We start from the raw sequence: 16,578 nt of genomic DNA, 5'->3' as shown, positions 1-16,578 counted from the left end.
TTTTAATATACTGATATAAAAATATTTTTTAAAAAATAAAAAATATTATTTTAATATATTTTTAAATAAAAAATATTTTAAAAAATAATAATTGTAACACTTTCGAAAACCTCTTCAAGTATTTTGTTGTCGGTTGAATTTTTTGTTATTTTTTAAGTTTTTAAATAAATTTTTTTATTTTTTAATTGTGATATTAAAAATAAATTAACGTAAAACAGATAAATTGAATAGATGTTTTTGTATCAAGAAATGATAAACTAGTCCCCTAACTATTTAAGGCATTGTTACTTAGTCATTAAAGTATGTATTTTTGTTTTACAACTATTTCACCAATTTTAAAAGAATTTATTGAATACTCAATTTATTGTAAAGTATGTATTTTTTTAAATATCTTTAACATATGAATACTCAATTTTAAAAGAATTTATTGTAAATCTATTTTATATATTAATCTATATCGCATTAAACATGAGTTTAATTTACACTCTATATTGTGAGGAATATTTACCATAGATAAATCATCCTCGACCTATTATTTATTGAAAAGGCAAGCAAGGCAAGCAAATAAAGAAAATAAAATAGAATTTCTTGCAGTTACTGGGATGATAAGGGTATTATTCCCTTTTATCCTTTGGAAATATCATATTAAAAACATTTAATAAAAATGAAGGTACAAGTTCTTGAATTTCATTCAATTAGACCCACTTATCCCTGTGTTGCTTGTCCCGTCAAACTTCTTGATCTGATCACCACCAATGCCAATGCCATTAGCTGGTTGTTTCTTTTTCTGCCATTGATCCCCAGCCACGATGACCCTCTGCATAGCTTCCACTAATCTTGCCGTCACCTTATGTATCTTCTGTCCACCTTCTTGGTCACATATTGTTCCCCTCCGATCACCGGATTCCGACGAAGGGAACAGCAACTCATCTTGATCGAGCCTGCACTTATGAAGCTTCACATACTTCATTTAATTAATTGAAGGATCAACATCTTCCTATTTTCCTTGCTCAACGTTTTATAGCTGAAATTGGGTGTGATGGAGGATAAAAACAGTGGTTAGGACAACAAACCCAGAAAAACATCACAAGTTTTGTCCTAAACTATGCAATAAAAAACTTAAGATAACGTATGGGCAAAGTTGACATGAAGCTTACATGTTTCTCATAGTCTTGTTTGGCCAACTAAGTAGTCTAGAAATTGCACCATTCTCAAACCACAGAACTTCGGCAGATTTGTTTGTCAATTTAATTTTCTTGAGAAAATTGTGAATGTGTGGATCAACCAGCAGGTAAGTGGGCTTGACCTAGGTTTTGATTTAAAAATAAATAAAAAATAATAATGTTTTCATAAAATAAATTGATTTGACATAAAACCTCATCTAAACAGGCATTGAGTGCTGGTTTACAACTAATCCTCGAAGTTAGGTCTTAAGAACATGTTTTCAATCTAAATTTTATAAATCTTTTACCATTACTACCACTATTTAATATCTTGATAAAATGATAATCATTTGGTTCAAGAAAGGTCAAGTCAAATTTCTCCATGACCACATCTTTGTGAATTTGAAATTTGTTTTTTTTTATATATATATATATATAATATATTTAACATATCATGCATAATAAAAATTAAGGGTAATTACAAAATTAACCTCCTGTAATTTGATTTTGTTTTTATTTTCTGTTGTATTTTAATTTACTTTACATCTCATTTCAAATAAAAACTTTAAAAATAATCAAAAGATAAAATTATTCTAATATATAATATATAAAATCAAAGAATAAAGTGTCAAAAAATACAACAAAAAAATAAAAACACAGGTTTTGTTTTTGCAATTATTCCTAAAAATTATTGTTTACTTAAGTTCATTCAAAATAATTTTAAAACTGTTTATATAAAAATAGGGACGACGGGACGGGACGGTCACCACGAGCATCACAGCCCACCCCAGCTGCGTATTCCATCGAATCGGGTTTTCTTTAGACTGGCATGTACCGGTCTGAGCCGAAATTCCAAAGCTTTCGTCATTAACCAGCCTCTACAAACCCATTAAAAAATTGCCGGCCACCCTTCCTCTCCTCTTGCAGCTTTGAAAAAAAACCCTGCTTTGTAGCTTTTAACGAAAAATACTGTACGATAGTACTGAGAGCTAAAACAAAAGTAGAGAAGACCTGTCTCCTGTGCGGTGGTTATAATAATAATGGAGAAAGGAGTAAAAAGATGGTTGGTGGACACATCAAAGTGGAACCCAACTCCCCATGACTTCTCCTCAGCTCTCTCTGTTCTTCCTCAGCATGAACGTTCTTCTATCACCAGGTTTTTTGTTATTTCAAGAAACTCTCCTCTTTACTAATGTATTTTCAAGAAGATCGTAATGTCTTTCTTTCTTGGTTTGGTTTGTTGGGGTTATCCTGTCTTTGATTTTAGATTTTATAGAATGAGAAAGGTTATTAAAGAGGCTTCAAAGTAGTGATCTTTTGCGTTTGTCAGTAGTTGAAAGGGTGAATTATCTTATCAATGTTGAACCTGGCAAGAGATAAGTGAGCTTTGATGATAGATAAAGAATTGTGGATTGATGATCTTTTTATTTTTTGTTGCTGTGAAAATTTTTAGGAAGAAATAACTTCTTAAGCTATAAAACAAGACATCACTGAAACCCATTTGACAAAATCTTGGAAATTTTGGTTTGAAAAGATATCAAGATAGATAGATAGATATGTGTGGTTGTATAGATTTTTCAATCAATAAAGATGATTAATGTTTGAGTTGCTTATAAGGGATTACTTAACCTTTTTAATGCATCTCTACTTTCATAAGGTTTTTGAGGATGGAAGATAGAAAACAGGCGCTTGTGAGCAGGTTGCTTCAATATGCACTTATACATGAAGTTTTAGGAATTCCATACAATGAGATTGTCATAAAACGCACATTCGAAGGGAAACCCTATCTGGTATGAGTATGACCAGAGATCATAATGTTGTTATTGTTTCCTAACTCCAATCTGGTGATTTTTTTAAGGGTCACGCATAATTTTTTGATTAAATAAGAAGAAAAAAAAGAGATGTTCATTCTAATCTATCGTGGAGTTTCATAAATGGAATACACTAATGTAAACCTTCTATTTCTTTTTGTCTCTATGTTGATGACAGCTTAGTGTAATATTTATGCATTTCTTCCCGTGTCACAAGTCTTGTTCCTTTGCTCTCCTCTAAATGCACTTCCAGAATTATAACCATGTTTTGCAAATTGTCCATTGTTCTCAGGAATGTAGTAAAGTAGGCGTGGAGTTTCCCAATTTTAATTTCAATGTATCCCACCATGGTGACTATGTGGCAATAGCATCCGAACCTCTGTGCCTTGTGGGGGTGGATGTTGTTTGTTGTATCAAACCCATGAAAGAGTCGGTTCCAGAATTTATTGAAAACTTTTCCTCATACTTTTCAAGTTTGGAATGGGATAATATAATCAGTACTGGAACCTCTGATGAAATTTTGGTGGATTTTTACAGGTATGCTTATGCTTATGCTTATGTCCTTGTAGACATTTAAGATCTTGATACTGCTTTGATCTATTTTTACCGCATTTTATTTCTTAAGCTCAGTTGTCATATACTATTGAAGTCAACAATTACAAGAGAATCACCCAATACTGAACTAATGAATGGTTTGAGCAGCCCAAAACTCTAGAAACTTGATTACAGTCCATTTGGTTGCACAGAGGATTGAGAAGTACAGTGACAAGAACAGGAATTTTGCAACAGTGACACTCCAATTGCTTGCTGTCTAAAACATTATTTTCTCTCTTTTGTCAACCATAAAATGAATGGTTACTATACTAATATCAGCTTTATGTATCAAACTGATATTAGTATATTAACCACATTTCAATTCTTCCACTGTTCTGAAGGAACCTTGTCTATCAAATTAGGCTTTACAAATTATGAGTTTATTTATCGTCATCATATCTATCTGAACTAATCTTTGTGAAACGGGAAGACTTTCATAATAGGGCATAGAATATAAGTTACAAATATAAATTTCCCTTCTCGGCAAACTTCATGAAATTTCTTCTCTGTGTTGCTTAATTGCTCATTAGGGCTTTACTTTTGGTGCTTTTGTTGTTAACTAGGTTGCTCACGGGCAGTAGCACCAGTAATTATCAATGCAATTAATAACTTTAGATGCAGTTTTGTACATGCTAATTATTCAAGTTAAAAGGAAGGAGTCGAACATGCTTAACAAGAAGATCAATACTTTTCTGTAGATACTGGTGTCTGAAAGAAGCATTTGTCAAAGCTGTAGGGAGTGGATTGGCATATGGGGTGGACAAAGTAGAATTTCATCACACCAACTGGACCAACATATCTGTTAAAGTGGATGGGGAGCCATTGACAGAGTGGAGATTTTGGCTTTTCAAGCTGCCAGAAAGACATTGGGTAAGCTTCTCCCTTGTTTGTGTTTCTTTTCTAATCATATTCCTTTCACTGAACTTCTCACCCTTGAAATTATGAAGAGGTGTATAATATGTTTAACCTGTTGAAGGTGGCACAATTGCAAGCATCTCGGTACCAGCAGGCTATGAAAGGAAGGATGTACATGCTCACTGTATGTAATTGAAAATGAAGATAGAGCCGCCTAGGGAAAACACTAGCCTGTTAATGAGCAGTTGATTATATGAAAAGCATTTCTTTTTGGCTATTTCTTCAATGTAACTGGTAGAAATTTACGATTTGCTTGGCTTCCTCCAAACTCTATTTTGGACACCTGCATCAATTGGTTAAATAATAATTCATGAATTGAGAACCATGTTTGCCATGAGTAAGGCTAGTATGTGACACTGTTTCAACTTGAATACTAACCGGCAATATTGTTTCACTTGCTTGGTGCAAACCACTAAATCGGGTCAGGGACCGTGTTATCTTAAGCTCGACTAATAGGTGTTCATGGAAAATTGCAGGTGGCAGTTGCTAGGGGTCATCCAAGATTTGCTACAGAAAATTACAAGAGGGCAATAAGCAAAGCAGAGTTTGATGTAGAGGAGTATAACAAGGGTCTTAATCTTCCAAATGTAGCATTTGTCACTCGAGTCATAGAACAACTCATCCCCGTTTCACATGGTGAAGAAAGGCTAACTGAGCAGGACATATGCTCAGATTGTCTCCATCTTTCATCGAGGGAGGCTTGATTCCAAGTTCTAACAAATCATGTGTGAACAGCTTATTAAAAACCTCATTGATGCATCCAACGACTGTGATCGATCCTGCAGCCGACCCAGTTGTATTTTCATGTAAAAACTCGAGTCTGACTGGATATTTGCATTAATGATGAATCTCAAATAAACCAAGGCTATATAGAATAATTTATTACAGATAAATTGTCTTCAAAAAACAAAATTTCTTTCCATATTTTCCTTTAGACTACCCCACTGAAGTATACAAAAAGAATGACCATAATTACATGTGCAAATTCGCCTGACATAAATTATATTAGCAGTTGGTTCCAGGCAAAGGGCACAGTCATTTTATCTTAATCCTGGGAAATTTACACTGTACTATCTTTTATAGAATCATAGAGAGGTCGTCCATGGGAATTTGAAGGGGCAGGTCGTCGAGCAGTATTTCACCCACCAAGTCATTTTCTGGCAACCCATCAAACAAGCTATTCAGATCCTGAGTGTCCCCAAAATCATTGCCGTCGTGTAGTTCTATAGGGTCTAATTCTTGGAGCCCGGCAATGTTTGTTGCTCCCCTGCTTTCTTTAGCTGAATCTACAGGGTTTGAACCATTGGATTTTGTCCCGGCTTCTCTTTTCTTATTGCTACCTGTTTCTTTGAACTTGTTGATAATTCCATCTCCAGAAGTTGATAGCTGAGCAATCTTCTGCTTGGGCTTTGATTTTGTTTTACGGTCACCCTTGATATTGCTCTGAGAGGCGCGACCAGCTTTGGTTACAGAATTTCTGGCTAAAACATCTTTGTCCCTTTCTCTCTCACTTCTCTTTCCCTTGGCTCCACCCAACAGAGTATTACCAAGAGATGATGTGGCTTTGAATAAAGCATTACCACCAACATCATCAAGCAGCAATTCCTTCTTCTTCCCTCTGTTCAATATGGGTCCATTCCTGGCAAAATCCTGGTCAACTAATGCACTCCTGCCAAATTTATCATTGGAAAGATCGTGCCTCTCAACTCTACCAGGTACAGAGCCTGGGAAAAAAAAAGCAAGCCCGTTTAGTCAAAAAGGTGGAAAGTTACTATATTAAATCTGAGAGCTGGCAAATCCTTTTGAACAGGATTCTACATCATTCATTGATCCAAGGCTGCCCTTTACCGAAACAAATATGGCGAAACATCATAAAACTACATCACTAATGATGCATACAGAAAAATGGCAAACCTGATGCCCCTGGATCCTGAATGCAACTTGTGGACTCTGTGACATTTGCTCGAGGGGCAGAAAAAATGACATCTCGAAGGGGGGGGTCACAGAAACAACTTTTGCCTGTATCTTCAAATTTTCTACATTTAGCAAGAGTCCTCTTGGTAAAAGCCATGGCAACTTGTTTTGAAACCTTAGGGACCCCAAATTTTGAAGCACTATTTCCTCTAGTAGCCTGTCAAAGTTAGTCAAGGGGATGTCAAATGGGAGTAAATTCAGAAACACACAGACAAAAAAAAAAGTTGTGACATATGCATGGAACCACCAGCAAGACTTTAAAATAGGAATCAGTTTCCATTAAGGAGGAACAAACATAAGATACATGGTAAAAATAAAAGAAACAGCAGATAACTAAAGAAAAGAAAAGGGACTAAACTATACACTGGCCGCTATATTATATCATTTGCCAATCAAACATGTAAATTCTGCAAGGGAGATAAACAACATACCAGCTGCTTTCTGTAAGCCAATTCAACAAGCCTGTCCATTGCAACCTGCTCAAGGGGCCTGCAAATCAACAACACAATACTCATAATCAGTAAAATCCAACGAAATGATTTCAACGGTTGATGTGCATTCTGGGAAGTTGAAAGCCTAACATAATAAGATATAAAAAAGAGTATCTTACCATCCTTGTGTTTCCCTTCCTTCCTTGATTGCTTTAGTTGTTTTGTCCAAGTATTCCTCCTTCTTACCAACCTATACAAATGATAAAAATTGTACACACTCAAAAAAATTCATACTCTAGCAGCATATGAAAAACATAAAGTGGCAGTGAGGAAATCAGTGAAAAAATGCAATTACTTTTATATTTAAGAAATTTATAAGAAAATGCTTACAAAAAGTGTCAAATTAACATTTTCAGGAAATTGATACGCTTAAAAAGAAAAGAATTTCAGAACCTTAACTGCTTGATGAAGTTTCTTTTGAAGTTCAATGATATCTTGATTGATTACTTCATCCTCTCCATCTGCTAAATCAGGCTGCAAGAAAGCAACAGAGTGTTTAGGAGCCGGGGGGGTTGAAAATGTTAGAGAGAGAAAATCTATATATGAACATAGACATACACATTACAGAGAGAGAGAGAGAAAGAGAGAGTCCATTACTTCTGCATATATGCACATAGACATACACATTACAGAGAGAGAGAGATTCCATGTTTTTTTTCTGTCTTTCCTGTTTACATGCAAAAGCCTTCACCATACTTGACCCTAAAACAAGCTTAGTGATGTCTGTGTGCATACATGTTCATAAAGGGAAATGGAGGATATTTGGCAAATACATAAAGAATCTATTTAGCAAAGACTCATTAAATGACAGAGCAGATGGCTAATCTGAAAATGATCAGGATTTATTAACAAGTAGGGCTATTTCCTTCCTGTCTGATGTGGTTCATTTGGCTGGAGAGAAGATACATTGTTCTCAGAAGGGGGACATCATATTCAAAGACTTCTAACATTGATTTCTGAACGTACCATGTACCAGGACATATTATTTTATTTCATTCTTTTTGGTGCATTTTTGTATGCTCAAAATACCAAGCATCCAGACCTTTTGAAATACATTATAATTTCAAGGAATAGACAAAGACTTGTGAAATAGAACTTACCACTGTTTCTGGATATAGACCAACACTCTGCAGCTCCATCAAGAGTTTATCCTCCAGGTTGAGTTCCTCATATTGGCAATCATAGGCGGCAATGCCAAAGGCATTTGAATGGATAGCTGGTTTCTCGTCATTATTCTCGGAAAGCCCAGGGAACATTCCAGTTTTCGAGTGCATAAATCCATTACTTCCTTGCAGTGAATAATCATTATAGGAATTTTTGTGAAAACCACTGATCCCATTAATAGTAGTGCTTCCATTACAAGAAAAACCATCAAGAGAAGATTGCTTCTGACTTTGAAAACTCAACATGGATTCATAATTAAAATCAATGTCATTTGTGCTCCCAGGCTCAAAATCAATAGGGAGGTAACTATCACCAGGAGAATTATCTCTAGTATATTGAAAAGAAATATTCCTCCCTCCACTGTTTTCAGCAAATTCTTCAGACTCATCTTCTACAATCAGAGCAGACAACACTCTTTGGTACAGTGGAGTAACATTGTTCCTTCTTCTTGAGCCTCCACATAAAGCACTACTGTCCTGATCTGGATTTACCAAATCTGAAGTCCTCACCAAATTTTTTGGTCGATCCTGGTTATGCAAGTTTTCTTCACTTTCTTCATGAACAAGCTGAGATGGAATATCTTCTTCAAGCACAAGATCACCCTGAAGAAATAAGATGGATTTAGTGCCAGATGAGGAACAGTAAACTGCAGAAAGGATTAAGACTCTATCATTCTCTTTTATTCTCTCTTTTTTTCCTTAACATTATCGTGCATACACACTGGGAATTGGTGCCACAAATAAATAAGTTGTTAGTAGTTCATGGACAGAGTGAATGGCATAAACAAACAGTATAAGAACACATCATAAATTATCACGAAAATGAATTCTTGAAAACAAAGGGACTTGTATATCAGAGAAATCGTATTAGGTTCAAGCTGTCAAACACAAGGATTTTTATTAAAAATATCTTGCAGTTGGGAGTGGAAAACATTAAATAAATTGCAGCATCCTTCCATTAAAGTAATGAATCCAGTAGTATTCTGCAATAGGTTTTGTTTCTCTCGGAAGAGTTGAAATTAGCTGTTATCATTGCTTGCAGTGAAGCATCTCAGGGATTTCAAAAACTTGAAAAACACAACAACCTCTGCTGGTGCACCATCCTAGTCATGTAAACTGTAGTCAAGGATGGATTTTACATTTAGCAGCTACTTGAAATATTAGGTACCACGAGTCAAATGCAATATTTCAATTGTCATCTTATGTGCATATAAAAATATGCAAGGTCAAAATGGAACCGAGAGAACAAACACATGTTTGCAACACTAGTCATATGTATGCTGACAAGAAATTATATAACCACTCTTAGATTACCAAATTATTGTTGCGACCAAACATCTCAGATAATCTCTTCTGAAGATCCTCAGTAGATTTCAACTGACCCCAAACATAGATGAGAAAACAGGGGAAAAAAAAGTTAGCTTTTTCAAATGATCAATATAACTCAAAGCAGAACTAAGATCATCTTTCTGGCAGCAGATTGTAGCAATTACATTATGTTTCAAGAAGGATGAATCCTCAGAGCAGATGGGAGCAAAAACTGGCTCCATTTTCTTCCAGAAAGAACCAGAACAGGAAAGATCTACAAAAGCAAAAGTTTGTGAAGAATGCCCATATAAAGCCGGCAGAAGGAAACAAAAGGCTTGAGGTCAAAGTGCATACAGCTGGCATTGCAAGAAAAAATTGCAGCAGCTAAGAGTTCTTCCCGATCATCATCTGATTCTCCTTAAAAATCAAACAAAAAAAAATGAAAAAACCAGTGATTACAAAGAAATCTAGCAAACGACAATAAATTAAAAGATATGGAAAGTAAGGCTTCTTCTTCACTAAGCTTATAATAGTCTTGACAACTTTCATCGTTTGAGAAATCCAAACAACATAAAACTAGATAGATTGTTGTTTTCATATTTCTGCAAAATCAAATCAACAGGCTACAGAATTTGGAAGTCTTCAATTTTCACTCTCTAAACCAACCAGGTTATTCTGTTGAATTGGGATTTAAGAGATACAAGACCCACTGAAAATCAGATGAACATGAGTGTGGAGAACCCAAGGCATCAATGCCTATCAGGTAACAAATGCTAACTTAAAAGGGAAACCACTGTATTTGCATTTCTCCCATTTTTGCCTTGAGTGTATTCTCAATTCTCTTCATTTGTTTGTGCCTTAAGAATGTGTGTTCAAGCCTAGTTATCATCAAACTTTCTTAGATATTTCACAAAATCATAATGAGACCTTCAAATATCATTTTCAGAACAGCACATCAATGTGCTTTGCCACCAAAGTCAATGCTAACTTTTGCCATCAAAGCCATGTGCATGGTAAAAGCAGGTGTTCTTCTCATATTAAATGATGAGAATTATGTGGTAACAAACACGAACCAAAGAGTGGGAAAGAAAATTAACTTAGCCAACCAAGCCTCAACTATAAGGGGCACTCATATTCATAATGCCCAGAGGAGGACAAGGAAGGGGGTTTGCTGTAAAGCTAAATACTTGCAAGCAATAATCATTTTTTTGTACATTATCTAGTTGTTACAGCCACACTAAAGTAATATAGCTCCAAGGGAATCTACAGTCTGTAAGAAACTTAAATATAAGGTTTTGCGAGCATACCTGTGGAATCTGGGGAACCACTTATTGGTGTTTGCCCAAGACGAGCTAAGGCCTTGCGATCTGCTATTTTCTTAAGAGGAGGACGGCCTGTCTTGCTGAACTAGTAAACAGATTCGAATGTATCAACGCTTTAACTTAGTTGGAAAATAGTAATAATTAGTACACAGGTATAAACATGTCATTTCTTCCCATTTAAAAAAATAAAAAACTAATTAAGAAAAAAACATTCGCCACCTTCCACTCTTGTCTGATATGGGCTTTGTACTTCTAAGTGGTTTGGTTGAGGCTGGATTCTCCCTCATTGGAGAAATGCTAATCCTAGAAGATGATGCACCCCGACCAGTCCTTCCTTGTCTCCGCACGCCATCACTAGTGTCTTCCCTATTGAGCATTTTACTCTTCTTTGTAAGCAACAAAGAAGGAACAACATTCTGATTCAGGGATCTCTCCTCTACAGCACCACTACCTGTTCCCTTCTCCTTTGGCTTACCCTCATGATTTTCACCAGCACCAGATTCTTCACTTTCAGATAATCTTGATGGAGATGAAACATTTTCATGTTTCACTCTGACTTGTTTGGTTCCATTAACCACATCCTTGGCAAGAGGTGGCCCATTGATCCCAGCAGAACTCACTCGAGTGGAAAATTCAGAAATATGTCCTCTTTCTGATGACATCTGCCCTTCATCGTGGTTAGAGACCGGAGACACTACATTCACCCTTCTGGTACGAGAGATTTTTTGCGGTCTCTGACCAACCCATTGAGCCATTGGGGGAGATGATGACCCTGTCGGCAGCGGACGCTTGCGATTATTAGGCCCCCCAACGGAATTGCCTTTGGTTATACCTGGTGTTTGTTCCCAGCCATCAAGGGCCCCAGGCACACGGGAAATATTAGGAGATACATTTGCTGCCATTACTGGGCCAGTTCGAGGTGTCCTGGAAGCCTTTCCTTTTGTGACTGGACTTGGACTCACTGTATGATTATTGTCCTCCGGAATATTTACCCTGAATAGCATGGTTACAGATACATCAGACACAGAAAATGAACATTGAGCTTACATACTGAAACATTGAACAAATTAAATGGATTTGCATCACCATTACATCATAACCTAGTATATGCAAAGTTATTATGTACCAAAAAGAAGCATGGTTGAACTTAAAAAGTGAATAAATCAGTCAATCACCACATACTTATTGTTTGCTTTCACTACAAGCCGCTCCTTATTCATGCCAGCAGCAAAATCCCTTGTCAAAGAAACTTTTTCTGATTCTTTGGGAAGGGCACGGACATTTGAACTAGCAGATGCTGAAATGCCATCTACCTTGTTGATGCCACTACTCCCATTAAAAGATCCTGACCTGCAAGAGGACTTTCATGATTGTACCAAGTATTCTTTGACATGTGCAAACAAAACAGAAAGCGCAACACCTCATGATTTCACAAAGAGTCAAAACAGTAAATACAATAGAAGGAATAATACAGTAAAATATAAGAACTAACTTTTAGATCATGCAAGACCCAAGCTCATTATTTTCCAATTCAATTGGAAAAAAAATGTAAACTTTGTTTGGTAGGGAAAGGTGGAACTGGACCTCCACTACTTTGATGCAAGTAAAGTATAATGAGCAAATGATCCCACTCTGTACACAAGATGGCCATTGAGGACATCTACAAGAGATAATTACACCTTCAGCCCTTTAGATTGCATAATTACAAGTTTCAGTTTTCAGCTCAAGAGGGTCAGTTCATTCTTGAAAGAGTATCTTACTATCATCTGGGACAATGCCATTTACCAAGGAATATGGAAGGCCAATATTGGAAATTACTCGCAAAACTTAGAAGTCATATTAATAATACTATACAGAACTAACTAATTTGCATTGTTAAGTTGGACACGTAAAGCATTCTCATCTACAAACAAATGGTACATAACTAATGAAGAAATTACCTGAAGCCTTGGGCATCATAAGACTGCAGACCAGGTTCATTATTAAACTTATGATGCACCACTCGTTTAATTTCCCCATCATTGTCTATAGTTCTGGTAAAAACAGGACCAACAGAACGTTTCTTTTTCATCTTTCTGTCCCACCCTTCCCCTCCAGCGGGTAGCCTACGGGCCTTTTCTTCAGCGAGATCAGAAACTTCACCACCATCCCTGTGTATGTCTCTGTCTTTTCCCGTGACCAAAGGCTGCCTCGGAACCATATTGCTTCGGCCATCAGCCTAGAGATTTCAGCGAGGAAAGAGGAAAACAAGCATATTTAATTAATACAGTTGATGAGGTAATATCAATGCCTTTACTAAACAACAAATATTCACACAACAAAGGGAAACAACAACAATCAAGGCAGTATTATGGAACTTTAATGTCTCAGGAGAGTAAATATGCCCATTGAACATTGTAGAAATTTACAGAAAGCAGAAGCAAATTAAAGCACGCTACCATGTTAATCTTAGGAGGAAATGGGGACCTCCATAACAATTCAACAATCTGCTTATCATGAGTTTTCAACCAGGGGCAGATGTATATTGTGAAGAGCTATTTGGATATTTATTGGAATTTAAGATCTTCAAGAACCTCTACTGCTACTTTCTCCTTGCTGTTGTGTCTAACCATTATTCTCCATTATTGTAAACCCACACATCATGCATGTACAGCAGAAATAGAAATTCCGATGCAGAAAAAATCTTCATGAAAAAAGAAATCAAATAACAATAGTCCAAACAAAATTCAGAACAAGAATGAACTGATTCCTTGGTTCTAAACACCCCTTAGAGTAAATGAATATGTGACTACCTCATTTTTCTCGCATACTAATAACACATCACTTTATAGCTTAGAAAGAACTTAAGGAATTCAATATATAGGAATATATCTTTAAGCAGGTACAAAGATGAGCACACCCGTTCTTATAAGCATGTTGATACAAAACATTTTTGGATTATAAACAGAATAATGTAACATTCACAAGACCATAACTGCAACATGAAAGATGCAATATTTTTTGGACAGGTATAAAGAGCAAATCTGAAGGAGGCATTTGTGCACAAACCCTAAATTCTGCTACAGAAGAGCGAACTCGCTTATTCAAAACAGGAGTCTTAGTCCTGTCCTCTAATCTTTGAGTCCCAAGGTCTGAAGGGCTTCGATGAATCTGTGTTCCCACCTTCAAAAAGTTTGAACCACCTGATCTTTCATTCGTTAGCATCTCATTTCGTTGTTGATTCTTTGAATTTAATTCTTCTGAGAGTTTGTTACATCTTAGCAAGCATCCATTCCACATTTTTATTCTATCCCTGGTACAAAAAAAATTGTTTCGTCTTCAGCAAAGAAAAAAAAGCTCCAATGACAAGTCATTACATCCTATTTTCAATTAAAAAAAAGACAAGAAAAACTTTCTGCCCAGTATCCAGACCCGGTGACAATCATAAAAGGTCATCTTCCATCACATGGAAATAACTTCATATGCATGACAGATATTCCACTGTAGAAAAATTTAAATAGAAGAGAGGATATAGAAGAGCAACGATGAGAAATCCATCCATCAAAAGACAATTAATTACCTAGCCTTCTGATTGTCATCAGATACACCAGCTTTGATCCGCTTCAGTTCCTCTGCATCCACTGCAGGGGGGGGCTTTGAATAAGCAGCTCCAAAAGAATTATCTTCTGTAGCACTCCCTAGAGATATCCCAAAAGCCCTCCTTAACTCGCCCGTTCGAGTATATTTTTGATCCCCCATTGTAACTGGATCCAACGACAGGTATGGAGCAAGTGGGGCCATACTCCTTGCTGGTGAAGCAGAAGCCCGGGGTGTACTTGCCCCAGAACTGAACATCCGACTCTCACTGAAACTTCCAGACCTATCAAAACTGGCACTAGGATAACTCCCCCTCTGCCCATTAGAATAGCTACCAGTAAAACCCAATTCCTCCGGACTAGCCGAACTCAGCTCGTATCTCGCATTTCCAGACATGTTCTCAAACCCACAAAAACCAGCTCATCTCTACAAAAAAAACTTCTTCCTCAACTGCTTATTTCACCAAGTCCAGCAACTATCTCTAAAGCAGACATTCAACAATGAAAAATCGAGAATGGCTTGATAAATTCACAAATTACCACCAAAATTATAAACCAGCTGTCGAATCTACAATACCAATGAACTTCAATTAGTCAAAGCCCGTTTAAAAAGTTTCTTCATTCAATAGCACATTAAAATTTAATTTCAAATAAAAGATAACAAAGACATCAACAAAAAGCCACCAATCGCTTATTTTGTAATTCCCAGAATTAAAATTAAAATTAAATAAAATTTACAAAAAAAAAATAAACAATTTCAACTAGAGCAGAAGTTAAACATGTTCAGTGCGTAAAATTATTCACTATTTCACCACTTACACGCTAAACCCCAGTTAGAAAAAGGAACTAACTTTCACCGTTTTAAACTTAACAGGAAAATCAATGCCACAAAAACCCAATATTCTAGAGTAATTAAGTACGCTAGTAGCTCGAAAATCAATGACACTCATAATTAAGCCTCCAATCACCAATTAAACACACCAAACACTGTGATTCAATCAAATTAAAACCAAATTTCAAATTTCAACTAATACATCAAATTAATCAAATTCGCATTCGTTCAATCACTGGTAGGTATAAAACAAACTCTTGTGACAAAAAAAACCCCAATTTAAGCAAACCAGAATTAGGGTACTTGAAAGAAAAACAAGACATTCAAACACGAAATGTGCAATAAACAAGATAATTAAACTACACGCAGGTAATGAGGTAGCGAAACGCAGTCGCGACGTACCGCCATTGAAGGGTAATTGGATTACGTGAGAGATCGAATTGTAGAGAGATAAGCAGGACAGGAGGGATTTTTTTCGGAGAGATGAATGGTGAGGGTCCCGCATAAAAAATTTAGGGATTGGCGTGCTTGATTTAGGGATATAAAGGAAAACGGTGCCGCTTCTATCAGGGCCGTTTATCAGGGGTTTTTTTTAATTGGTGGGCCCTGCGAACGTGCTAATATATAGGGGAAGAGAGGAGGGAAGGGGAAGGAAAGGAGTTGGTGTCCTTGAGAGGGAATATACTATTTTCACTCACTTTTTTTTTCTTTTTGTTTGTTTGTGACACGTGGGATGATCGGTATGTTTGCGCTGTATGTTGTTTTTAAAAAATATATTTTTTATTCTTAGCATCATATTAAATTTATTTAAATATACTTAAAAATACATCAATTTAATATTTATTAATAATAAATAACAGATTATAACATTGAAACAAACACCCACTCATGAATCTAAAACTTTGAGCTTTTGTGGGCGATGTCTTTTGGGATTTGTGATGGGATGAGAGTTTGAGTTTATGGGAAGGGTTGCTCGTTTCACTTGTACCCCGATGAGGTGGTTGCTTGGAACTTGAACCAGAGAAAATGAAGGGAAACCATGCAAGTCTTGGAAATTTTGGTAGAGAGTGAGTGGAGAGAGCTTATAAGCTAGTCTTTCATATTTCATATGTTTATATTCAGATTGATGTTGGAAATTTTGCCTAAAAGGACAATTTTTTTCTAATACATAAATATATATTTAAATGATGATGATAATTTAAGTGGTCCAGATTAATTTGATTAATACATGATGTGGGATAACCCTGGATGAAGAAAATAGAAAAAAATAAATAACTCAAGACCCAATAATCTAAAGTTAAATGATGAGATAAAAAAAAATAAGTTAAATTAAATTAATTTTAAAATCAGCAACTTTGATCGTGAAATCGAGATGACCATGTAAAAGATTAAAAAAAAATCATGAACAAAAAACCTAACCATCAAAAAAT

The 16,578-nt window shown here is 35.9% G+C and overlaps 2 protein-coding genes and 1 long non-coding RNA gene across 5 annotated transcripts; 1 reads left to right on the top strand and 2 right to left on the bottom strand.

Annotated features, from left to right (window-relative positions):
* Nucleotides 1–565: 565 nt before the first annotated feature.
* On the bottom strand, nucleotides 566–1,349 carry LOC140955975 (uncharacterized). The gene is made up of 2 exons (XR_012170806.1): nucleotides 1,158–1,349; nucleotides 566–1,024 (listed from the first exon to the last, which is right to left on the bottom strand). It is a non-coding gene; the product is annotated as an uncharacterized lncRNA (long non-coding RNA).
* A 571-nt stretch (nucleotides 1,350–1,920) lies between these two features.
* Nucleotides 1,921–5,405, top strand: LOC118060078 (uncharacterized). 2 transcript variants are annotated; one of them, XM_035073205.2, is made up of 6 exons: nucleotides 1,921–2,319; nucleotides 2,821–2,953; nucleotides 3,267–3,511; nucleotides 4,267–4,438; nucleotides 4,545–4,607; nucleotides 4,960–5,405. In XM_035073205.2, exons 1-6 carry the CDS (start codon nucleotides 2,204–2,206, stop codon nucleotides 5,185–5,187), a joined length of 957 nt encoding a protein of 318 aa, XP_034929096.1. In that variant the 5' UTR covers nucleotides 1,921–2,203; the 3' UTR covers nucleotides 5,188–5,405. The 2 variants fall into 2 exon arrangements, with proteins under 2 accessions (XP_034929096.1, XP_034929097.1); XM_035073206.2 differs by lacking the exon at nucleotides 4,545–4,607 and having other exon boundaries at nucleotides 1,925–2,319.
* LOC118060077 (uncharacterized) lies at nucleotides 5,328–15,711 on the bottom strand. Of its 2 annotated transcripts, none has more exons than XM_035073200.2 (16): nucleotides 15,551–15,711; nucleotides 14,301–14,884; nucleotides 13,790–14,033; nucleotides 12,682–12,959; nucleotides 11,924–12,091; nucleotides 10,961–11,734; nucleotides 10,727–10,821; nucleotides 9,774–9,836; nucleotides 9,605–9,693; nucleotides 9,426–9,488; nucleotides 8,049–8,714; nucleotides 7,342–7,422; nucleotides 7,068–7,138; nucleotides 6,889–6,946; nucleotides 6,398–6,614; nucleotides 5,328–6,207 (listed from the first exon to the last, which is right to left on the bottom strand). In XM_035073200.2, the coding sequence occupies exons 2-16, from the start codon at nucleotides 14,711–14,713 to the stop codon at nucleotides 5,561–5,563; spliced, it is 3,927 nt and encodes a 1,308-aa protein (XP_034929091.1). In that variant the 5' UTR covers nucleotides 14,714–14,884; nucleotides 15,551–15,711; the 3' UTR covers nucleotides 5,328–5,560. The 2 variants fall into 2 exon arrangements, with proteins under 2 accessions (XP_034929091.1, XP_034929095.1); XM_035073204.2 differs by having other exon boundaries at nucleotides 7,348–7,422.
* Between the last annotated feature and the right edge of the window lie 867 nt (nucleotides 15,712–16,578).

This window comes from Populus alba, chromosome 10, assembly GCF_005239225.2.
Source record: "Populus alba chromosome 10, ASM523922v2, whole genome shotgun sequence".
In the NCBI taxonomy this organism is placed as follows: domain Eukaryota; kingdom Viridiplantae; phylum Streptophyta; class Magnoliopsida; order Malpighiales; family Salicaceae; genus Populus; species Populus alba.
Note: the sequence above shows the minus strand (reverse complement) of the source record. Positions and strands in the feature narration are given on the sequence as shown.

Coding starts and splice junctions, on each gene's coding strand:
- LOC118060078 (XM_035073205.2), top strand. CDS start 2,204: ATGGAGAAAGGAGTAAAAAGATGGTTGGTGGACACATCAAAGTGGAAC. Junction 2,954..3,266: donor TCGAAGGGAAACCCTATCTG/GTATGAGTATGA, acceptor CATTGTTCTCAG/GAATGTAGTAAAGTAGGCGT. Junction 4,439..4,544: donor AGCTGCCAGAAAGACATTGG/GTAAGCTTCTCC, acceptor AACCTGTTGAAG/GTGGCACAATTGCAAGCATC.
- LOC118060077 (XM_035073200.2), bottom strand. CDS start 14,713: ATGTCTGGAAATGCGAGATACGAGCTGAGTTCGGCTAGTCCGGAGGAA. Junction 12,960..13,789: donor CTTCTGTAGCAGAATTTAGG/GTTTGTGCACAA, acceptor TGAAATCTCTAG/GCTGATGGCCGAAGCAATAT. Junction 6,615..6,888: donor TGGCTTACAGAAAGCAGCTG/GTATGTTGTTTA, acceptor TAACTTTGACAG/GCTACTAGAGGAAATAGTGC.